General features: G+C 42.5%; 1 protein-coding gene across 1 annotated transcript; it reads left to right on the top strand.

Annotated features, from left to right (window-relative positions):
• Nucleotides 1–12,797: 12,797 nt before the first annotated feature.
• On the top strand, nt 12,798–24,873 carry gpr146 (G protein-coupled receptor 146). Its single transcript, XM_083977140.1, has 2 exons — nt 12,798–13,119; nt 20,407–24,873. Exon 2 carries the CDS (start codon nt 20,446–20,448, stop codon nt 21,457–21,459), a length of 1,014 nt encoding a protein of 337 aa, XP_083833266.1. The 5' UTR covers nt 12,798–13,119; nt 20,407–20,445; the 3' UTR covers nt 21,460–24,873.
• Nucleotides 24,874–25,507: the final 634 nt, after the last annotated feature.

Raw genomic sequence — 25,507 nt, 5'->3', positions numbered from 1 at the left:
TTATCGGAGACACCCGGATAATGCAATTGGAAATTGATTTTCTTCTGCATGTATACACCTTAATTGGACTGAAACTGGACAATGCATGTGCACATAGTTCACAACAGTAAAGATGACACAAAAAAGTGTAGCACAAAAGCCAACTTGAATCTGGCAAAGAAAATGGAAAAAAAAAAAAAAAGTGGCATCAGCGCCAAATTTTCCCCATTGCATGTAAACTGGGACAAGGACAGAAGTCCAACCAGACGCTCAAATCGAGCTATGAGCATAGGTCGATTTAGATGTGCATGTAAACTGACTGTAGCCACCAATCTCCAATGAAGACATGGTGCACCTCCTCTTGTCTTGTAAAAATGGCTGACGCTGAGAAAACTTACAAGTAGCCCCTACGTTTCATATGTCACAGTTGCACAAGTGCTGAACTGACACTGGTAGTAGTAGTAGTAGTAGTAGTAGTGGGTTTTTCATCTGTCAGGTTTTATGCCTATAAGTGCTGACAGAGGTTAATAAAGGGAAAGAGGCACGTAAATATACAATTTCAGTGCTCATTTGTGCACACCTGCCAACGCAGTGGAGGTCTCTTTGATGTATTTTATATTACACAGTATATTTTCCCAACGAAGAGAATATGACTTGAGCTGTTGCCGTATAAACACATTGAAGCCAACATATACGTCATGTGACTGTAAAACATGTGGTCCTATTCTGCGGCTTTATTTTCTACAAATGGCTGGTTGATGTTAGATCCCCCCGCTGGCTGCCATTCGGTACACCACAAGTTTGTTGAAAGATAAATCTCTTGGCCGACGGTGGTGAAGCTACAACATAAGCCATAACCACAACAAGAAGGTAAAGGGTATTCTTTGATTACAATGCATGTGGTCCTCCTCGTCTGCAATATGCACAACAATGCAGAGAATGTCGGCTTTTAGATATATCCACGCTCGGTGATTATAGGGGAGGAGTCCGCTGTGCTTAAACAAAAACTGACATCAGCAGGTGTCAGAAACGTTTTGTCACAGTAGCTAAAAGAGACGGGATCACTTAACTTTTTACTTACTCTCTAATCTCTCACATGGGAAACACGTCTGGGAACTCTTAACTGCAGCTTTGATAAAAGTCAAAGGGTAAAGTAGTTTTGAACTGTTAGGAAAATGTCTGTATGGAAATATGAAGCCAGTGCCAGTTAGCTTAGCTTAGCACAAAGACTGGAAAAAGAGGTTAACAGGTATCGTGTTTCCTATAATTTGTAGTTTTTTCACTTTGGTTTTGGTGTTTATCAATGTGTCTTATAAGTTTTGTAGGTGGAATTTGTTTTATTTTTTTGCTTTACTTTTTACTTTTTAAACTAAGCTAACAGCATTAAGACATGAGTGGTGTAACTTTCCAATATATTTTCCACAAACCTTTTAAACGGCATGCCTTTACATACACCTACAGTCTTTTTTTAGCGTGTACATAAATATTTGTTATCCATTACCATGAAAGGCCCCCATCAGAGTAGTCTAGGCAGGAGACGAGCCTTATCAGTCGCAGTGTTATCTGATGAAGGGGCCCCATCTCCTCTGGCTTTGTAAAAGGGAAGAAAGAGGAGGGTTGTGGGGGGTGAAGGGAGTAAAACGAGAAAGGTGGGGGGTGTTCTGCTCCATTAAGAGCTGCAGCAGGAGGAGGTATACATATATCCACCGTGAAGGTGCCACCAACCGTCCCGTACCTTTAAGTCTCCTCTCCTTTGATCAGAAAGTAGAACACAGGGAGGGAGGGCTTTAAATGTTTCAACACACTCCGACACACACAGGTCAGTGACCAGGAGATGCGTCAAGGATCGATTGTGTTACAGCATATGACACACAGACCTGGATATGTGCTGCATGACTATGAAGGTGGAAGTTGGAGACGGGTTTTGTTCCAAGAGGTTTTTAAAAGACTGATGTGAAGCAGAGAGGTCTTTGGTTCCTGGAAGAAAAGAATAGATCAAGACTAGATAGTGTATCCCAGAGCGATGGCTTTCCTACCTCTGTGTTTTCTCATCTCTGCATCGCTAGAACTCAAAAGGACCTTTTGACGTCAGGATTCCCCAGACGCTCACTCTGATTCCTGAGTGTTACTAAATCACCCCAAAGGTCATGCACATCAGTCAAGCAGAAGATATATGTCCAGTTTATTGCCCATAAAGATCATTAGCATTTCCTCTCCTGCTGTCTTCCCTTCTCTTGTACAAACATCCACACCAATTCAATTCTCCACACTCGGAGAGCTTGAACAGCTCAAACAGCCTCAAAGACAAACTCCATGTGCAGACCCAGCATTATAAACACCATAGTCCAGACCTCTTCTTTTCTTCCCCCTTGATTCAAAGATCTCCTGACACTTCTTCGCCTTCTTTTTGCTTCTCCAATTATTCCCCACACAGTTCCTGTCTGTCTCTAGTTCACTTATTCTAAAAATGGCTTCAGAGGCAACAGGCCTGAGCTCCCCTCAGGCAATGCACATGCACAACAAACACTACAGATTTGAAACCATGCCTGTCTCTGTCACAGAGGATTCTTCTTAGACAAACCAAATGTATGCATGTTAAATAACAAAAACTCTGCTTTATCTTTTCAAAGCTATAATTTAAACCATGTAATTTGGTATTGTGTCACTCAAATACTATCCGAGATTTAACATAAAATACAGACATAACCTATACAGTAGCATATCGCATTTTAACAGCAGATGATACACTTGCAATTAAAAAACACATCTGTATTAATCTAAATATTCACTTAACATGCACATTGTGCAAGTATACAGATTTTTATTCTGTCGCTATTTTCCACTGTGTATCAGAGCCTCCTTTTTCAGATACAATGCAGGTTTATCAGAATCCATTAAAAGTAATGAGCATGTTCTGTGTAGGCTCCTTATCCTCCCATTAATAGGCTTATGATGAGATGACAGCAATATTCTCTATGCTCTGAAAAACATCAGCTGACTGGAGGCTGGTTGCTGCGCTGGCTGTCGGCCAGGAGCTCTTCTTTATGTTTCCACCTTTCCAGACTTAACAAGTCCATTCTGCAGATAGAACAACATACAGTATATAGGAGAGACAGTTTATTGTGAAATGTACAGTATAGCACTGCACAAAATGAAATACTGTACAAGCACACACATACACTCTCTCTCTCACACACACACACACACACACACACACACACACACACACACACACACACACACACACACACACACACACACACACACACACACACACACACACACACACACACACACACACACACACACAGGCAGTTGTTGTAGTGGATGGTAGACCACAGGGTGTAGGCAGACAGCCAGTGAGTCAAAATGAGGCCCAAAGTAACCACTCTGAAATGAATGCTTTAGAGGACAGCCAAAACCACAACATCAAACACACAGACACACACAGAGAGTGAGAGGAAAGAGACACTGAATCCAAACAGTTGTTAGCAATGTTGTGTGTATGTGTGCGTGAATGTGTGTGTGTGTGTGTGTGCGTGCGTGTGTGTGTGTACTAAGACCTTCTAGAAAAGAAAAGAGAAAAAAAAGCTTTGGGAGGACAGCAATTTCTCCTGACCGCTCCACTCTGCGATTTATTGTGAAAGTCTTTTAGGAAAAGTGTTTTGAGAGAAAAGGGTGAAGAAAACAACACGGCCCATAGCAAAAAACAAAAATCTGGGTCAACAAAGGGAAGGGATCAGACATGTTTCTGCTGGATTTTTATTGTTATTTCCTATCTGATCATTGCGCTTGCCTTAGTCTCATGATAAATAGTGATTGAAATCAAAGATACAGGAGCACTATGTTGATTAGCGCTGCTTCATGTTTCCTAAACTTAATTATCTTTTTGTAAAGTCGCCATATTTGGTCACGTTTAAAAGTCAAGGTCAGATCAAGTCTCCACAAAATCTACAAAAAATATTTCCATTTCACATACCACAAATGTGAGAACATTGTTTTATCTACAAAAATGAAAAACCTCCTCACCTTTTTTCTATGATGACATGACTTATTTGTATAATGCTGCTTTCCAACACTTATAAATCTAGTGATGAATGCACTCTCCAGGGCAATATCTATCTAGTATTTATCCTTTTTTATTTAATCATTTTGTAAATGCTGGTATGTCGAGACATTACTTTCCATGAGACATTCATCATCTGACATTTTCCACCAACTCTTTGTCGGTGGGGATTGTTTTCTGTAAATAGAAACTGTCACCAGTTTAACAGTGGCTGCTATGGGGACTTGAAATATGACCACACAGCCAGTGAAAGGACATAAACACAACTTGGCAGCATCACCTGCACAGAGGCAATTGTCTGCACCAGTGGGGGTACCAGCTTGTGAAAAAGCACTCTCTCAGGCCCAAACAAGGATTTCTTTTTGTATGAGTGGATTTTTTTTATTCACAGCCACAAATTACACTGACCCATTGTTCAGCAAATATACCTTTCATTAATGATATAATGAAGTAAAGCAGGGATTGAATGTGTTTTATGAAATGTTTGTGAGACTGTGTAAATCCCAAACAATTGCAGCCACTGAAAGAAAAAAAAATGCAACACTTTTAGCTGATGTGGTGTCTGTCTGAGCACTTCTCTCTCACAGCCCTTCAGGGAGACTCATGTTTCTTTGAAAGCTTTCATGCCGTTCCAGAAATTTCAGAGTTCCTGCTGTCTGCAGTCCGAGAGCTCCCTGAACTGTGAGGTCAGTGGGAGGGAAAGGTGGTTCGGGGCTGGAGCCGGAGCCAGAGACAGGCCAGAGGCCAGCGCATTATGAAACACACAAACACACAGCTGTGTGTGGACAGCCTCCCACTGTTCTTGCCGATCCACCACAACAACCTACTAATCCCCTTTAGATCTGCTCATCAGGGCCAGACAGTGCCCATCCAGTGGCGCTGCCGCATCTGGTAGAACCAAACAGCGGAATAATCTTGGCTTACGGCCACTGCAGAATGGAGCAGGGGGCCCATGAGGTGGGAGTAATGGGGGGCCCTCGCTGAATCCCCTGCTGCCCAACCGCTTTTCTCTGTCCCTCTCAGAAAAACAATGAAAAAAAGGAAAGATGTCATGAGGACTTTTTTTTTTTTTTTCAAATGTGAAAATACAACAACAGGGCTGTTGTACAATAAAAGTGTTTAAACTCCTCAATAAATTCTTAACTAGATTAGGTGCAAGAGGATTTGCATGAACTCCCCAGACTCAGCAGCCCTAATAAAAGCAAACAGCTGAGAAGGACTATAGAGTTTAATGTGACTTTACCCACATGCACTATGCAGTGTGACTGTGTTTATAAGTAGGCCTTCATGAAATCATTGTATTGCCATTGTGTCGTTCAGTGGATGTGCTTTATGAAAGTATTCTTAACGCATATAATCTGTTTGATTTGAAAGTGTTTTTCTTCCTGCCAGTTGATTAAATAAAAGTCACTAATACAGTTCTGTAAATGAGCCTATGTGACACAGAGATGTTTAGTTTCCCATAACCAGCCCCAAAACATGGAAACGTGGCAGTGAAGAGCACAACACTCCAAATAATGATAATGACAAAGCTTATGAGTGCATCTAGGTGATCCACCACATCGAGGTTATCATCAATTTGCCAGTGAGAGGCAGAGCGCATGATTTGGAGGCTAAATCACTCACATTCCTAATGGAGGTCACCATCAGTGTCCTGGATCGTGTTTACACTTAAAGCTTCGTGCTTCCAGCTGACCTGATTTGGACGGCTATTCTGTGACAAAAGGCAACAAATAAATTTCCCTTGAGAGACAAAGAAAATCCGAGGAGCGTGCCATAAACCTACTGTTTAAGCATCAGGGTGAGGTGGATGTTATTGAAAAGGATACATTACAAGTTTGACCCGAGGTCAGCGCTCATTCTTTCGTCAGGGACAGGCTAATAACAGAACGGTGGGTGGAAACCTTTCTGCATGTTTTTTTTTTCCTCCCTGCACTTGAACACAACCTCACTGAGTCTGCATCCCCCTTTTTAAACGCACCCACTACCAAAATATTACCTGTCCCCTTCACTTACCCCAGGAATGTTACTCAGCTACTCAGGCCTCTCTGCCGCTATGCGCTGCAGCGTAGCATTGGATCTGCATGTCGCCGGGTCACTCCTGATTTACGCAACAGTAAGACTTGAGTTATGCTGTGTTAGTGGGGAGGCTCACACACCGAGTTAGTAAGTAACATTTTCAAAGTAGCCTATGTTTGTTCACACAGTACTTTTTGGTAAACATCTCCAGCTCTTCCCGTCCATCTGGTGAAGTGTCCTTGGGCAAAACGCCTAAATTGTCGCCTCTGCCACTCAGTCTCAGGTTACCACCGTCTTTGTCCAAAATCACGTAAAATATTAATAATTTGTGTGAAAATTTGTCATAGTTGCCATGTGTAGTCTTGATTAATGGCTAAAAAGTTGTTGACCTTTGACCTTTGACCTTTGACCATGAAAGCTAATAAGTTTGGGCATTTATGTAAAATTTGAAAGCCTTCACTGGAGTAGTTCTGGAGATATTGCTTTCACATAGCTAAAACATTTTAATTCATCCATGAAACCTAATGAATATTTGAGTCCTCCAAAGCATTTCCATGATATCGTGTCCACAGAAATGGGACATACATGGACGGACAACTGTTGACTGTTGAGGCGCAGTCATAAAAACACTAAATGCCAGTTTACTTCCAAGAAATCAAAAACAACTCATTTGTAATGGAGGTAGAGGTCAGAGGTGATAGGAAACAAACTTTGTGATAGAAGTGGAGGTTGCTGGTTTATCATAATTAAGCTCCAGGACACTCATCTGTCATCATCAGTGTCATATCATTAAAAACTATATGAAAGTGCAGATTGACATCTGCACAGCAGTAATTACAGAAATATTTTAATGGTTCTGGGAGATTTACTATATGAACCAGATGGAATGAATGGGGCCCATAATGGAGCCCTGAGGCACACCACAGGGAGGAGGAGCGTTATTAAACAATTTCTGCAATTAGATGTTTAGTTGCAATTACTCCACTCTACATGCCTCGGGCTAATATATTCAATTTTTACTTCATCATAATGTTTGTGTATGTGTGTGTGTGTGTGTGTGTGTACGCGCGCACACCGTCCAAAGTACTTAACAAGTTCGTATGAATTATAGCAATGGCATTAGTTTTGGAAGTTTCCCAAAAACGATCCTTTATAGTTCTCTTTCAACACCAGTTTGACTGTGAGGAGCTACTCCGTTTCAGCAGATGTGCTCTTTGCCATCCTCTGCCAAGTAATACTGCTCATTTCAGCACAAACAAAGAGAAGGACTATTAGCCAGAACAAAAAAACAAAACAAAAAAAACACACACCACTGCTCATGACTTTATTTGGCTTGCAAAGCCCAAAGGTTAATGAATCATTGGGGGAAATGGTAGGCGACAGACAGATGGGAGGGGAATATCAAAATTCATCATCAAAAAATCTTTCCAAAGCATCATTTGTCCCAGCAGGAAAACACACACAGGCACAAGCTTAGGCTTACGTAGTGTTATATTAATCCAGGCGCCACTGCTATTCTACCCTTGTTCTGCAGCAACACCATCATTCATATACTCTCATCTACTTAGTCCACCTTTCAAACAATTTAATAACTGTTATCTATTTATGTTCACATTTATATTACAACACTGGATGACACACACACATACTTGCTCCCCTGCCAGGCCTGGTGACAAACACATCTTGCCACATGGGAAGCCTTTAACCAGGAAGGCGTCTGACAGGATGACAGACCTCAGTGTGGTGCCAAAACAAAAACAAGCTGCAGGGCTTGCACTGATGTTTATATTATGAACTTGTTATCTATTATCACGAGAGCTCGCTGTGGCTCAGCTCTGCTCTCCAGCCCTCACACGATTCTGTGAGCTCATAGCGTAGGTGTGTGTGCGATCGCATTATATATTGTTATTAGGTGGCTTTCTTTGATTAGAATATTAACGAAGCGGTGAACGATTTCATTACACTTCTTTGGAAATGTTTTGATAACGAGGAGCTCTTCCGCCCTCATCCATCTACCTCCTCCCTGCCAATCGAAAAAGAGGGGACATCCCAGCCACTGGACGCTGGTGCCTGCATGGGCTGCAACACACTATAATCTCCACCACAGACTTAATGAGCTTAATGTGCACTCCCAGGCCTCTGAGCTTAAAGGCATGTGCACCACTGTTCCCCCCTATGTGTATGTGTTTGTGCATGTTACATCTCCATAGAAAAAAAACACACACTTGCACAGAGGTGTGTCTTTTCTGACATCATCTGCCACGGTCAGATGGAATATTTCAGAATTTCCGTATGCCCGCAGACACTTTGGTTTAATCATTATCATTAGACTCACATTACGTGTTTGTGACCATCTGGTGCCAAAGTGACTGTGCAAACAGCTGACACGCATCCGGGGCTGACTGAGGCCAAGCACAGACTTTCATTTGTAAACAAGCCATATGTCGCCCGTGCACCCTAAAGTCTTTAGGGTGAAAGTAAATGCAGACCGGAGCTTTACAGCGATGCCGCGGCTTCCAAAAATAGGAACAGATTTCAGAGCTTGATTGGGGATAAACTGTGATTTAGTCCTCAGACCCACAGTCCACTCGGCCCCTGACACTTCACTCACTTTCTCCCCTGGCTGCTGCAGCTTTAATCACCTCACACACACACACATTCACATGCAAATCAGCCTTGATCAAATATTTCCCTCCTGTTAAAACATGCCATAAAGAATTAAAATGATCACATAGAGAAATGTATCACCTGTAAACAGAAAGCTTTTAGAAGATATATCAAAGCACATAAAAGCTACCTGAACACGTATCCAGACTCATGGTGATATTATCTTTGATTCATATAACGTGTCACCAGAGAGGAGGCTGCTTCCGGCACAACAGATAACAAGCTTGCACATGTTATACAAGATGAAGGAAACGCTCAGCTATGCATAAGCATATAGCTGCAGCATTAATCGGACTAATGTTGTGGAACTCTGAAGATTGTATGTGAGGGATTATTGCATTAACACCCAGCCTTCGCACACAAGTGACTCACTCTGACACTGAAGAGTTTGTGTTTATTTCTAATCATCTTCATTTTTGTTCTCTAATGAAACAAAATAGTTTCATCTCAGAAAAATGTAATCTCTTATCTTTTAATGTAGCTCCATGACAAAAACAAGATACATCTTAGGTACAGTGTTGTTGGTTTTTCCAAGGGTGTAATACTGGAATTGCCTATTTAAAAAAATCCATTACAGGCAGAGTGACTCACATTATGCATAAATGAGCAGTTTCTAGTCTAAGTTCTGAATAGTGATGGATTTAAAACGTCTTATCGGCTAAGTAAACACCGTCAACAATGAAATTACAGGAGCAGTTTTAATCTCCCTCTCCGGGGTGATGCTTCCACGGGGAGCAGAGACCTGAGTGCTCTGTTCCGCTGCCGCGCCTCAATTAGCCGAGGAGCAGAGATAAAAGACAGAGATCAAGGCAGGCTGCCCAGGAACAAGGAAAATCTTCACTTTATGGCGACTCAAAGGAGACACTTCGTTTGCTCTGCAGTGATTTTCCATCTGGTCATCAAACTGCTATTTGCTGCTATTTTGTCGTCTGACTCGCCTCCTCTGTCTCTCTGGCCTTTATCTTGCATTAAAAGCTACAATGCTGTGTAGTTAAAGCTGAACTAGTCTAACTGTTAAAGCTCTTATGGTGTGCTGATCATACTCAGATCTGGAGTTTTCTGTATTTTCTCAGATTATCAATCACTGACTAAATGCATTGCGAGTGCACTGTACAGGATCTATCTTCTCTCTCCTTTGCTGGAGACACTATTCTTTAACCATGGCTTTCTTCTGATGGAGCAGCAGTGTAGAACTTGACATTTAAGACTCACTCCAGACTCACTCCCTCTTGCATAAGTGATGGCTATAGCACATGCAAAAGGAAAGAGAAACGTCTCTTTAGATTCAATGATAGCTGCCTGCAGCCGAGGAGGAGTCTCACTCTGTTAGCTGATAGGTACCTCCGGTCTGGTCCGATCTAAGATCAGTGAAATATTTTTTTTTTTCCTTGAATTATTCCATTGCTTCCTTCAAAGTGACTTATGTACCTCTCTCCTACGCATTCACAGAGAAAGCCCCAGTGCGCTCGCTGAGCCATTTTGTTTTGAAACTGTGCATTCCAGCAATCTTTCAGTACTGTTTTTCATTTTTATTGCTGGCCTAGAACAAATCCATTACTTGCATGGAGAGCTAAAGTGGCACAGAGACAATTCTTCAGAGTTTAATGAAAAATGTGTCTCTAGTTTTTTTTTTATTGTTGTTGTTTTTTTTAACACTGTGGAACATTCAGGGTTTCCCTCCAGGGCTTTGTTGCCCTGTTCCTCCTTCACCATCAGGTGCTGAGCAGGAAATTAAGAGACGGATCTGTACACAGCAAAGCACTGATTAAGACCTGATGTTACTATGCTGCATGTGCGCTGCTTATCTCTGGCGCGTGGATAAAGCTTAGCGATGATCACATAAGGTTTTTATTGGTTGCCACTGACAACTGCAATAAAACTGAACGTGACATTTACTTGTTATCTCTATATGACGTATTGGCAACCTATAAAGCTGTGGGAGTACTGTAAGGATTATATATTGCTGTGACACCCCGAAATTATTGTGATTCAGTGGGGTTGTTAAAATGCAATATGATCACAGACTGCAACAAAAAAAGGAAGAAACTAGAAAATGAATATGAGTATTTGGTCGTAAAACACTGCACAGTCACTGGGCCCAGTGGTAAAAAAAAAAAAAAAAAAAAAAACCCACTGGAGTTCTGAACTAACTTGGCTCATTATCTCGTATGTGAGTGGTTCATGGTGAAATTGGCTGCTGTTCAAACAAGAGGCTTTGAAACATCTGCTGTACCACACACTTCTATATGTCAGGATTATGATATGTGTCATAAACTATGAAGAATTTACATCGTAAGCCATAATCTTCTTAGCAAACTTCAGCTGCTTTATTAAAGACTCCATTTCGCAGAACAACACAAAGGCATTTCATCATTCTAATACACCATATTTATTGCAGCACTTCCACCTACGACACATATTATACCTTTGCACAGCTGATGTACATGAGCACAAACTCAGCTCCACACTGAGGCTATTCTCTCCTGGACTCATTTGTATGTCACCATGCAAAATGCAAAACTAGTGACTTGCAGAAAGATAAAGTGTGTTTGTGTTTTTCCATGTGTTTTCAAATGTGTTTCCTGCAGCGCTCCCTGCTGTGGTTTGAAATACGGCTTCAGTTAGGTTATGATCAGCAGGCATTCAGACCGAACAGGCCTGTGTTAAAACAAGAGTTCTGCTTTGCTGGGGGGGTGTTGTTTCAGGTTCTGGTGAGATAATAAAATACAGCCCAAGGTTGGCAGGGCCCAGCGGGAGTAAGACAGACATCAATGCGCTGCACTCTGGGACATAAACTCTTTGTCTCTCACCTTATCAGTTGGGCTATAAAGTGGAAATATAGCATCCATACACGTACATTCATTTCACTGTCTACTGCTGAGTTGCCTAACATTTGATATTGTTTTTGGTCAGTGTATAATAAAGTTACATTTGCATAAAGAAAACATTTTTGTCCGTTATTAGACACTTGAAAAATATCCCTTTGTGGTACATTTTGAACAAATAGAAAATGTGAGATTAATTTGCAACTTATCATGATTAACTATACACACATATTTGTATTGATTGATAGCCCTACTGGAAAAAAAGGGATAATGTGAGTACAAAAAAAAAACTAACATGGATATATCATAACATGAATTTGTTTCAATATGTTGTCACTTTAATGTTAGGTACCACAGACACTCCATATATAAGTTTTGGTTGTTAGTAAGTACCAATAAACCTACTGGGTGAAGCATATCATACAATACAATACAATACGATATGATACAATATGATATATACATGATGCTATGATATGATATGATATGATATGATATGATACCACATGATATACTATATGATATGACTCACTCAGCACTGTTATGTTGAATTGCTGCACAAGAGTTTACTGGGGAACATCCATTTCTAAAGAAGGCAAGGTTTGACTTGGGTGTGTACCAATTAACCTGGGCGGTTAATTACGATACAATAATACAATACAATATTATATATGATATGATATGATATGATATGATATGATATGATATGATATGGTGTGATATGATATGAGATATGATATGATATGATGTGATATGATATATGATATGATGTGATATGATATGATGTATGATATGACGTATGATATGATATGATATATGATATGATATGATATGATATATGATATGATGTGATATGATATGATATATGATATGATGTGATATGATATGATATATGATATGATATGATATGATATGATATGATATGATATGATATGATATGATATGATATGATATGATATGATATATGACTCACTCAGCACTGTTATGTTGAATTGCTCCAAGAGTTTACTGGAACATCCATTGCTAAAGAAGGCAGGGTTTGACTTTGAGAGTGTGTTTGAGTGTGAGTGTGTGAGAGAGAGTTTGTGTGTGTTCTGGTGCTCTCCCCCCCTCGGTCCCCACCTCCCTGCCCTCCGTCCAATCAGAGCACAGAACCGGCCATTCGGGCCTCGCGACCGTGAAGCGGCGGCGGCAGCAGAGAGCGAGGAGAGGAGAGGAGAGGAGACGGTGGGGGAGGGTCACGTGTGTACACAGTCCAGGCTCAGCAGCAGCACTGACTGACTCCAGCAGTAGTAAAGTCTGCTACGGACGGCCCCCTTTTCAGAGCGAGCGAGCCTCGTCCGGAAAGTTTGATAGATGAAGAGCGAGAGAAGCGAAATGCGGTGGTGAAACGGCGCTTTTTTTTCACACTTTGTTAGAGGCGTTGAGGAGCGCGCACTTTTCTTATTACTAAGGATGATGTGTGTTCATCAGATGAAGCGAGTGAGAAATGCCAGTGGAAATGCTACATCCAGACCCAATGCCTCCGTAGGTTTGTCACCGAGCCAAAGCTATACGTTTCTGGTGAGTAGCTCTTGTATTTTCTTTTTTTTTCTTTTTCTTTTTTTTACTCTTTCTATCCACAGGAGCGAGTTTTTCTCCCCTTTTTTGCCTTGAATCCTCATCATGCTCGCAGGGGTTTGAAAAGTGAATTGGCATGAAGATCTGGTCCACGCGCGGAGTGAGCGGCTCCAGTTGCGCCAACAATAGATGGAGGAGTGGAGGAGTATGGTAAAGCCGTGACAGATATCCACGCTTTGATGTGCGCAGTCAAGTGTGATGGAGAGAGCCGGTGTCCGCACTAACAACTATAACAACAACAACAAAAGCTGCACTCTCAGAGAACCACGCTTTTGTGTGGTTTTTAATTTGGGAAACAACACCTGAAGATGTTTCTCACGGGATCAGTTTTCTGCAGGTCTGGGATCAGTTTAATCAAAGAGAGAGAGAGAGAAAAAAAAAACATCTCATGGAAACAATAATATAAAGTAGGTGCAGGCTGCTGTGTACATGAATAATTACCCATTTCATCCTCCACTGAAACCCACAACTAATGGCATGTCACAGTGAGTCTGTTTATTTAACCATATGTAATGTTTACTAGTTGGCTGTGAGATGAGTGCAGCCTGATTTACTGCATTAGTAAACTTCCAGCCCATCAATAAGTCATTAGTAACTGCTTTTTTTTTAATTTTTTTTTTTTTTTACTTACAGTCTTGTTATATGAATCATTCATGAACTATAAGCTCAAGTCATAATATTAGAGTCTTATTCTCCAGAACACATGAATATACTCACCTGCTTTATTCTCTTATCTTTGTTTTGAATAATGAAGCTGAATATTTTCTATCTAATGCTACTAAAGATGCAGCTAACATGGTGCCTATACCATATATATATATAGAGAGAGAGAGAGTTATTAGACATTAACCAGAAAAGCTGAGCGTGTGCTATTCAAGTGATTGGATGAGCCTTCTTACCACTGACTCAGTTAAAGGCTACTTGCACTTGCTGTTGTCAACTTCATCCATGTGACCACAGGGGACAAGGGTGTGTGTGCTTAATGACAGTAAGCCTGCTTTGTGCTGACCATTGAACTCTGACTGCGTCGATGCCCGTGACAGTTCGACATGTTGCCGGAACAGAGGCTGAGGAGGCTGAGAGAGAGAGAGAGGCGAGAGCTCTGCCAGAGTCTTGTTACACTAGAACTTGATATGAGGAAATAGTGTTTTTCCCTCTGTTGTGCAGCAGCAGCAGCAGCAGCCGAGTTAAATCATCACCATTTGTGCAACTTTTGTTTTTCTTTCTGTTTTTTTTTTGTGTTTTTTTCCTTTTTGGTTGACAGATTTGCAACAAAAGCTGGAGATTGCGTGGAATCTATTCAAAAACAAGCACACACACACACACACACCAAAAAAAGCCAGGCGCTCTATCTCAATCCCATTGGGACAATTTGTAGGAAACGTTGTGAATTATTTAAAACTTTTATGCACTGAAAAGGGAATTTCTGCAGCAAAGTATTTTAATAACCTCTGAGAGCTTAGTCATTTTTAATTTGCAAAATGTTACGCAGCATTAGCATACACCTGAAGCCCGATCCCTCATTAATGCTCTCAGATAATGGGCTGCTTTCCAAGAATAATGGGCAGATGAGAAGATCACTGAAACCAGGAGAGATTTAGAGTCCTCTTTAAATGAATCATTTCCATACTAACGGCCTCTCGTGCTGGAAGGAGTTTGGTAGCTTTTGTGTGTGTCCTACTCTTCATGAATTCATGAATTCTGCCCAATCAACCGTCTCCCTGTCACATTTCACCTCTGATGGTCGGTCGTGTGTAAACGTTGAGTTATAGTAATCCTATTTTCTTTCCGTAGTACCTCTCTGTCTGTCTGCCGCTCGGCTGCTGCATGCAGACATGAGCAGCGAATCATGTGACATCACTCAGTACTTTCTGAGAACGGCCTGTAAATTCCAGTAAGGATATATGAGGGGTGTGGGCCCAGTATGTCACACTACTCCCATCAGCTCGTGAGATCTGGCTTCAAAACACTAAGACGTCAAGCACGTGGGCGTCACTCTTACGAGATCACGGTTGGTGGGGCTGAAGCACCCTCTGCCTCCCACCCCTCACCCTCCCTTTCCCTTTCCCCTTAGCCTTTCCTCCCTCCACTCCCTCCCTCCCTCCCTCCCTCTGGGAATATTTAACTTAACAACTTTTGACGTGAAGTGGTGCAAAAAGTTCAGATGGGGCTTAACCTCGTCTGCGGCTGCAGTGAAAGTCACGGGCCAGGAGAACACAACAGATTCCTCCTCCTCCTCCTCCTCCTCCTCCTGCTGCTGTTGTTGACGAGAGTCTTTACTCACTTAGCTGTGGAGTTTAACGTATGGCGCTTTAATATGAAGCATCCAGCGAGAGGAGGAAACGCAGCCATCATCCTCCTGCAGGTTTTTTTTATGCATATGTTTCATGACTGCAAAAGATATGTGGTGATGTTGTATAAACACATCTTTTCTTATGGTTATTATGGGCATCTACATAATAAATGATGAGTAAGAGGAGTGGGAAATATGACAAAAAACAATCCAACAAGAGAAGAATAATATCATTTATTTGACCCCTCCTATTACTATTACATTCACTAAGTATGAGTAGCTGCTACAGCTCCAAATACTAATAAATTGCATCATCGCTAAATAGTTATAGATTAGAATTTGCCTAAGTGACTAATAAAGTGAATGAGCTCTGACAGAAAATGACTATTATACCTGACAAATGATTTTTAAAAAAAAACTAATTTCTGTGCTTCGACTGTATCAGACAGTCGCTGTCACAACAACTGCACACGTCTTGGACTTTCACTCCAACACATTGACAGAATTTCACAAATGAAATAGTCCCCATTACCTTGAATGAAAACAGAGCCTGGCTCATAATGCACTGCAGCGTGTGTGTATGTGTGTGTAAGTGTGTGTGTGTGGCGCCTCTAGAGTAAGTCAGGAGTAGACGTTTTCTTTCACCTCCCCTGTTTTTCCCTCAGCTGAGTGGAAAACTAGAGATTTCATTATCACGGGCTGCTGGCGAAATGTGCAGAGCTGAAGCGCAGTGACTTTCACAACAGCAGAGCAGACGCTGCCCAGAGTGGAGTGATGCAGAGACGGTGCAAAGCTAGACGTGGCTTAACGTGAGGAAAGCTGGTGTAAAAATGTTATGAAGTGTTTGTCGGGCTGTGTGTGTGGATGTGTGTGTTCCACGCTGGATGTGCAGCAGAGACACAAATCATATTCTAGTGAAGGGCATTGTTTTCTCTATTCATCATGTGCCATGATTATGTTGTGTGGCTTGTTTGTCCTGGTTTAATGAGGGAAATCGTGGGGGTGGGGTGGTGGTGGGGGGTGGTTGATGGGAAGTAGAGGAGAAAAAAAAGGGCCTGAGGGTTCGGCTTGAAACAAATTAGCTTCACATAATATCAGATTTCTGTCACTTCCAGCCAGCAAATGCAGGAAATTCTTTAGGTTTCACTTTCAGCCCAGTTTCCGATAATAAGACGTGCGTTTTTTTTTTTTTTTTGTCTTATAATCTATGGCTCATCACTGTTTCAATGTTGTCATGATGTTGAATCAGATACTGAGCTAATCTTGTCCACACAGGCACAGGAAACCGGAACTATTTCATCAAACTCATGATTTTGAAACGCGTCCATTCAGACGAATTGCGACGCAACTTTCCGTAACGCTTGATCAAGAGCCATGAGTGCTGCCTCCTCAGACTTCTTTGGAAAGAGATCCAGCACTTTAACAGTAATTAGACATGAAGAAAGAAAGAGAGAAAAAACTTGACTCTCTTTTTTTTTTCTTTTTTTTTTTTTACTGCTGCTGAATTATGAGGTGCCCTGCAGCTGTCGGAAGCTGCAGAGAGAGCCAACATGGTAATGAAAGGGTGGCAGAAATGTCTTTATACAGCAGGTGCTAATGAATGGGGACAGCCAACCACAGCGCAGAGAGCTCTCTTTAATAATCACCGAGTTCCCTTAAAGTCATTTTCTCTTTAAGTGATGAGAGGAGGGAGAGAATACAATACACTCAGAAAATAGTACCGTACATAATCTCTGAGAGGCTAATTATGTGCCTTTGTCTTTCTCTGGTTTAGCACATGAGTCACCTAGCTGCTGGTGTCAGAGAGCCGTGTTTACAAGAGGGGCTGACCGGGACTCCTGTTCTGGAAATGACAGGGTTTTTTCTTTTTTTTTTCTTCTAAAGCGTAACTCTACACATTCCTCCTCCTGATCCTGTTCCAGTCCGGCTCTGAGCTCCAGCCTCCACTAAAGACTCATCGCAGCCAATTGAAGTAGTGTAGAGGAGGGACCGAGCCCTTGTGTGAGTGTGTGAGTGTGTGTGCGTCTGTGTCTGGGGCTGAAGGCCAAAACAGCCCCTCTGTAGTGGAGTTACGTAAGTAAACGGAGGAATGTTTCCCCTTTACTGGCATCATTACTCATCCTCCTGAAAACAAAACTCCCTTCCTACACTTCCTCACTTTGTTCCCAAATTTGTTTGTTTTGTTTTTCCAGCGGGAGACATTTCCAGAGAATTCAGCTCCACATTTAAACATGCATCTGATAATGTGAATTCTTTTTTCTGGAGAATGTGATCTTTTTTGAGAATGAAGACAAACATGTGGAGGCGTCGCCGCCAAATTATCACAGGGGAAGTGAAACAGTGAACTTCGGGTGACTTATCGCTGCAGCGCTGTGATGTCTCTTCCTCGTCCTTGACCGATCGGTTCAGAAAAATGACTGAATAATTCACTTGAAATGACATGAGTTAATTATGCAATGGATGCAAAGCGTTTGAAAATCTTGCAGCTCCGTCAGAGCGCCTTGAGTCCCAACATGTGCACGGCCGTCTTCTTTGACCTTGCCCTGAACTCCAACCCCACCACTCAATCCTCACTGACCCTTCACCACAGCCTGCTTCACATTTCACTCTTTATAAATCTTCCCATCATCACGAGTCCAAATCCACCACCCCCCCATCCCCCATCCGCCGCCGCCGCCTCCAAGTCAACTTGGCAGTAACCTGAACAGAAGGTGCAAATGCTTCCACTCGAAGCAAGAGCTCCTCTTTATCTGGCTGCCCTGACCATGTGAACGGTGCAGGGGAGGAGGCTCAGCTCGGCATGTGACTGTCCCCGTTTCTCACATGTGAGCTGATTAGCACACAACAGGGGATTGTTCACATGTCAGATGCATTCTCACCTGCTGGAAACACTCGCGGCGCTCTCGGTGGAGCGCGCGTGAGGTCAGGAGCTGACGTGAAAAGTGCGCCGTGTGTTTTATTGGCAGCGCTTCGGCGTCAGAGCCTTATCAATAGCAATTTGAGCTTCTCCCAGACATATCAGTATATTGCCATATGAGTGGGCTGAAAAAAACCTGTGCCTTCAAACTTTGCAGGCAAACTGCAAACTGGCTGACTGTTTTAGAAAAGATGTCCCTGTATTAGTTGAACCACTGGAGAAAAATCATGTCTGTGTTGTATTCATTCAGTTTTTGCTGTGAAAAGAAGGTGTGTACTGTAATTATTCAGTGTAGGTTTTTGTGCTTTTTGTAGTTAGTTTTATTTGCATTTTTCTAGAGTTTTGCAGATTATTTATAAAAGTTTATTGTAAAAAAAAAACATGTATTGTATTTGTCACCTCACATATTTGAGGGTTCATTGCAAAAATTGTGGCTCATCTGATTTTTTCCATTCCTCCTGGTATCAGTATCTGCATCTGCTCTGAAAATCCCATATCAGTTGGGCCTGACACATCAAAAGCAGTTTTCTCCAGTTAGATATTTGACATTAGACATTGTCGACTTCTTCTTCACCAGCAGATGTTCGTGTGTCCCTCCAGTTCTGTGCCAGTCACATGATCATCAACAACAACAACACACCCACCAGGGAGTTGGCAGGATAAAAGCATGTTTAACGTCCAGTCTAAGTGATTCAGACATTTCTCTGTCTCTCTGATAAGTTCAGCGTTACAGTGCACGTGTGAAAGCAGAGCGAGAGAGAGTGGGAGAGAGAGGCAGAGGAAGACAGGGGGGGGGGGAAGCTCAACAAACGCAGTTTTGTATTCTTCTACCAGAACAAGGGCATTCATTTGCTGCGGCCACTGTGGAATAGTGGGTTTTGAGGCTGAGCTGGCAATTGAAACATATTGTGAAGCGTTCGTATTCAGCCAGTCAGATTCACTGAAGTGAAATTAACAGTGTTACCCAGGACATAATAGCCGCGGCGTGGCTGACGTGGTTTTTGTGTCGAGGCCTTGCCCACTCCTCTTGCAAACACACAAACCAATAACAGACAGTGGTGAAATGTGCAGTCAGATTGTAAATAAAATACATAAAACATATGATATTGACAAAAAATAGGCATATATAATCTGTTTTCTGGACTGTGTAGATATAGACCATAATACTTTGTTTTGTGACTTTTTTGGTCTTCATATATTTTCTTCGTCCAAGGGCGTCGGTTTGTGTAAGGACGGTCCCCACCAATGTTTTGGGATGACAGAATTGTCCCGACTAATATTTGAGTGAACTCATTCGCTCCGTGTTTGGAGTGAAGTCATATCAGATATTTCCCATGTGCCTCCTCCCATAAGCTGCTTCTCCAAGACGACCGACTTAGACATGCTCGCGTTTGATTGGCTGAAAGGGCGGGGACTGTCTGGAGGCTCACGTCATTGACAAAGAGGACTCTGGCTGCCAACGGGAGTAAACATGAAAAGGGTGGACATACGTATCAGAGCATGAGTCGAATCCCAATGATTGTGTTGTGTCCCTCCCAATGTCTTTGTCTCTGTCTCTATTGTTTAAAGCAGAAGTAAGCGGAATGTTTGTGTTAATATAAGTCTTAAATAGTTATATCTTCCAACAGCAATCACTTATATAGAGTGTTTGGTCCGAAACACGGGTCTGTCAGTCACTCTGCTCTGCTGTAAGCCGAGGAGAAAACTTTCCTTGTATCCTACAACCTATATCCAATGAGGAGAGAGAACGGCATAAAGGGGCGGTCCGCTCTGTGTGTGCAGCCAAGGGATGCGCGTGAATGTGGTGACGTAGGGACGAGGGCGGGGACTGCTAACTCCATCGGCTGACAAGAAGTTAGCCAAAACGACCGGATCGCTTACTTCTGCTTTAAATTTGATCTAAAAAAAAAAAAACATCTGCTTCTTCTGAAACAGATCAATTTAATTCCTTTAGCACCAACCATGACATGTATTCCCTGTGCAGTAACCAACTCCTCTCTCTGCCCCTCTGTGCCTGCAGTCCACCTGTTGAGAGCTCGACCTGCATCAGAGGCCAGCGATGTGGATCTGCATGTTTTACAATGAGACGGACACCAACGTGGACTTCCGGCTCTGCCAGGACTTCGGCCTCATCCTGTCGGTCTTCTCCCTCATCTACCTCCTGGTGTGCTTCCCGCTGGGGCTGTGCTACAACGTGCTGCTGGTCGTGGTCAACCTCTCCAACAAGGTGTCCATGACCATGCCGGACGTCTACTTCGTCAACATGGCCATCGCGGGACTCGTGCTCAACCTGGTGGCGCCGGTGGAGCTGCTGAGCTCCTCCTTCACCCGCTGGCACGCGTGGGAGTACAACAACGAGGTGTACATCACCCTGCTCATCCTCTTCAACATCTCCTCCCTGGTCATCATGTACTCCACCACGCTGCTCAGCCTGGACTACTACATAGAGCGGGCGCTGCCTCGCACGTACATGTCCAGCGTGTACAACACCAAACACGTGTGCGGGTTCATCTGGGGCGGCGCCGTGCTCACCAGCTTCTCTTCGCTGCTCTTTTACGTGTGCAACCACATCTCCACCAAGATGGTGGAGTGCTCCAAAATGCAGAACAAGGAGGCGGCCGACGCCATCATGATGTTCATCGGCTACGTGGTTCCGGCCGTGGCCGTCCTCTACGCCTTCGTGCTCATTCTGCGCATCAGGAAGGAGTCCACGCCTCTGGACCAGGACTCGGCCCGCTTGGACCCTTCGATCCACCGGCTGCTGCTGGCCTCGGTCTGCGTGCAGTTTGTGCTGTGGACGCCGTACTATATGACCCTGCTGGTGCACACGGTGGCCGGCGCCCCGGGGTACGTTAGCAACATGCACCACTTACCCAGCTATTATTCTACCTATTACTTCCTGCGGTGCGTGTCCAAGCTGCTGGCGTTCTCCAGCAGCTTCGCCATGCCTCTCATGTACAGGCAGATGAACAAGAACTTCTCCAACAAGCTCCAGCGGCTGCTCAGGAGGCTGCACTGCAGAGACCAGTCCTGCCCCCATGAACGCTCAACAGTGCAGCAAGTGGTGACGTGAGAGACAACCCCCCCCTCCCCCTCCCCCTCCTCACCCCTTCCTCCCTTTCCTCCGGAAGATCAACGACACCCCTCCCACTTCCACTTCATGGCCTAGCTGGCACTTATCACCCACCCAACCCCCCTCCCCCTCCTCACCCTCACCCTCACCCTCCCCCCACACAGAGCCAGTATCTTGACTGGGCTCCCTCGCTGCTCTGGACTGTGTTAAGAGCGACTGTGGAATTTCCTGTCACCTTCCCGAACGTGATCCGATCTATCCTGCTCTGCAGCGAGAGGGACAAACCAAGCAAAAAACCACTAAGTGCTGTTATTATTATTATTATTATTATTTTTATTATTTTGTTTGTCACAGAGTGAAGCACATCACTAGGACAAAAGGCCTCTAGTTTCAGGGCAGTAAACCAGCCGCTAACACTGACCAAATACCCCGTTTACTAAGGGACTCCCAATCACTATACCCTTGTACTGGATGTTGGTTTGTGTTAAATGTGCTGTTAGGTAAGCTTTCTAAAAGTGGATACTCTCTATCCCCGCGGTGATGGATGGTGGTTGGTATCAACAGCCCACCACTGCCGGTGAACTTGAATTGTGAGTCAACATTGCAAACCTTAACATTTTGCAACAGCACCCACTGTTTACCTCCCCTAAAACTAGAGGCCATGATCACTTGAATGAGAAAACAGTTCTACCTTTTATCAGAGCTGAATTTTTTCCTTTTTACTTCAATGCGTTGAGAGTGATTCCTCACCATCAGAGTAAATTCTTCTTTACATTTCAAAAGTGAAGAACAAAAAGTCATGGATTTCCAGCTTCAGTGCAAAAGCTTTTCTCTTTGCCGACACCAGAAACACCCTTTAGCTAGAAGCAGCAGGCACTGGTGTGAAAAGATGTTCTCATTTCATTTTTTTTTATAGACTAAGTTCTGAGGTTTTGTTCCACTCACAGGCATAAAAGTTATTCTTGCATATATTATGCTCCATAACAAATATGATAGAGATTATATACATCCATGCCACTCTGTAGTCACACAGAACTACACAAAATTATGCTTCTATAAAGCTTCTATTCAGGGTTCATGCATAACCGGTTTACCTCTTGTGATCTCTGCTGAAATCACATCACCTGTTAATCATAAGCAGTTCAAATCAACTCATTAAAAAAAAAGCAACTTGTTAATTTTGAGCTCAGAGCCTCAGCCCCCTCAGTATGTGTTTGTCTGCAGGAATTTGTGCATGCACGTAGGGTCAGTGAAGTGCACACAGGGTCACAGAGAGGAGCTGAGTTTAGTGTACATTCCCTAAATTGCATGCACACAAGTTGCGAGTGGTTGAGTGGGAGCATGTTTCCAGATTGGATCACTTTCAGAGGCGCTTATCAAAATCAATTCACAAAAGTAGGCTATATATTTAACAAAAAAAAACAAAAAAAAGACTCACTTGCACACCCTGTGTTTGACACAGGAGTAGAGTTTAGAGTTTGAACTGTAATGCTGCTCAGACGCATCAAGGTAATCTGCACATTACTGGCAAAGCTGCTTTGCTTTTTATTGCCGGGCCACATGAACAGACAATTCTAACAGATGAACCCCCGTCACAGAATGAACAAGTAAACATGTTGTTCTTGCGTGAGGTCTGTGCACCACTGCATTAGTGTAATGTTTTGTTTTGTTTTTTATTTGCTCTGAATGAAAGGGCCAGTCTATTAATCATCCTGTGAACAGATACACCGGCGAGGTGGGGCATTCACTTGAAGAGAAATGGAAAGTGGGCACACTGTTATATCCCACTCACAGACCTCAGTTAACACGTCACTATTTTACACCTTTAAATGAACAACTCTGCTTTAAGTGTAAATGTTTGTCATACACATATGAAATTATGAATAAGATAATAACATAACATCACACATTGTTATTTTTCAAACAGCGATTGTCTGAGGGATCTTTTGTGTCTGCGATTCTGGGATGAAACAGTGTCCAACTATTTATTCTTTGCTGCGTTGCCCCGCCCTCGTTGTGTGCGTCTACAATCAGTCAGTGGGAAGTAAGTGTTTATTTTCAACTGAGACTGTGTGTTTACATTGTATGCTACAGCATGTGCTGCCCCCGTTAAACACAAAAAAAGGAAGAAAAAAGAAACTTGTGCATATGAGGACACAGTCAATCATTGTTTGAACTCAGTTCAAAGTCCTAATGTGTAGTATTCAGTGAAGACTGGAAGGCAAACAGTAGCACGTGGTCAGATGATGATGATGAGTGGTTTAAATCCAAGATTGTGTCTGTGATGGAGGAAAATTCAAGCAACAATTTTAAACCCAGAGCTGATGCACTATATACTGTCAGAGATTCAAATTGTGTCCACGTTAATTGTTTAAAAAAAAATTATTTAATTAGTTAGTCCAACAATGACACTTGATTTAGAGCAGAGTTCCTACTTGAGCTTGTTTCCATTGGTATTTTTAGACAAAAGTTTGACCTTAATTTCATGAAAACACATCCAATAAGAAAAGCTCAACAAAGCTGAAAATTTGTTAGTTTGCTAGTTATGCCTGAATCTGCATCCAGCTACAGAAAGTGAATGACAATCATGCTGATTTTAGTAGTTAAATTAAAGTTATGACCATTTAACTTCACCATGTTGCTGCAGTGCCACCTTGAGGCAAAGATTACTTGGAGCCACTTTGTGCACGTGCCCACCGCAATTTGGTTGCAATTACCCATCAACAGTGAAAGCAGTTTATGCGAAGCAGGCCTCACTTTTAACACCCAATTCCAAATTTCTCTGAAATCCATCACAATGTTTTTGAAACATGTTGCTGAGTAAGAGAGACGTGGCTTAAAACAAACACCTTGGCCGAGCTAATAATTAGCAATCACCACAAATCGACCGACTGCACGATTTTCGTAACGAGCAAATAAAGCTTGATCAAAGTGGGCTCCGAGTCACACCCAGCTGTCCGTCAGGGCTCGGTTTGTTATTCCAATCTCACACATCATCAGCGCAAAGAAATTGTGAGTGATAATCACTGAGTTGGGTTAAATTGCATGAAACAGGCCAAGTGTAAAAAAGAAAAGGAAAAAAAAACAACAACCTTCAGCGTTCTCATGTTTCGAATGTATGCAGATGCGTTTTAGCTCTTTGAACGGCAAAACCTCAGAAAGTCCAGATGAATCCACTTTTCAGATGTGATGCTTTTTGTGACTGTGTATGCAAGTGTAAATGTATAATACAAAATAATGTGTATATATTGTATGTGAGAGATTTACAGGAAGATACCATACTCATTCAAAAGAAAAAAAACATAAAAAAAACAAAGTACAGTATTATTTTCTGAGAGATATATTTAGATCCTGTAAGTAATCTACTCAACTGTCAACTGAGTCAAAGACTGATTAAACAATAAACTAACATGGATGTTACAATGACGATTACTGATATTTTTTTATTTTAAAATTGACAGTAGAACTGCACACTTTCTTAGGTACACTCTGCTTGTACAATGTTGAATGTCCTGTTTCTTCTTCTTTCAGAACTGACTTAATTCTTTGTAGCATAGATTGAACAAGGTGCTGGAAGTATTTGTCACACATATTGACATGATGGCATTACACAGTCGTCCAAAGGTGCTCAACTGGATTGAGATATGAGAACAGTGAACTCATTGTCCTGTCCTTGCCAGCAGCCTCAGTTGTTGATACAAGGCAGGATGGATCCATTGTTTATGTCAAATTCTGACCCTACCCTCCGAATGTAGCAGCAGAAATCAAGACTCATCAGACCAGGCAGCATTTTAAAATATTTTATCATCCAATTTTACAAATTGTATCCTCTGTTTCCAGAGATGCTTGGCTGCAACATGTGGTTATTTGAGTTACTGTTGCCTCTCTATCAGCTTGGACCGGTTTGGCCTTTCTGCTCTGACCTCTGGCGTCAACAACGAGGCCTCTCTGGCCAGAAAACTGCTGCTCATTGGATATTTTCTCTTTTTCAGACCACTCTCTGTAAACCCTAGAGATGGTTGTCCAGGAAAATCCCAATAGATCAGCA

This window comes from Trachurus trachurus (assembly GCF_905171665.1).
Source record: "Trachurus trachurus genome assembly, chromosome: 8".
In the NCBI taxonomy this organism is placed as follows: domain Eukaryota; kingdom Metazoa; phylum Chordata; class Actinopteri; order Carangiformes; family Carangidae; genus Trachurus; species Trachurus trachurus.
Note: the sequence above shows the minus strand (reverse complement) of the source record. Positions and strands in the feature narration are given on the sequence as shown.

Excerpts from the sequence above, each read along its gene's own strand:
- gpr146 (XM_083977140.1), top strand. The coding sequence starts at position 20,446 with ATGTGGATCTGCATGTTTTACAATGAGACGGACACCAACGTGGACTTC.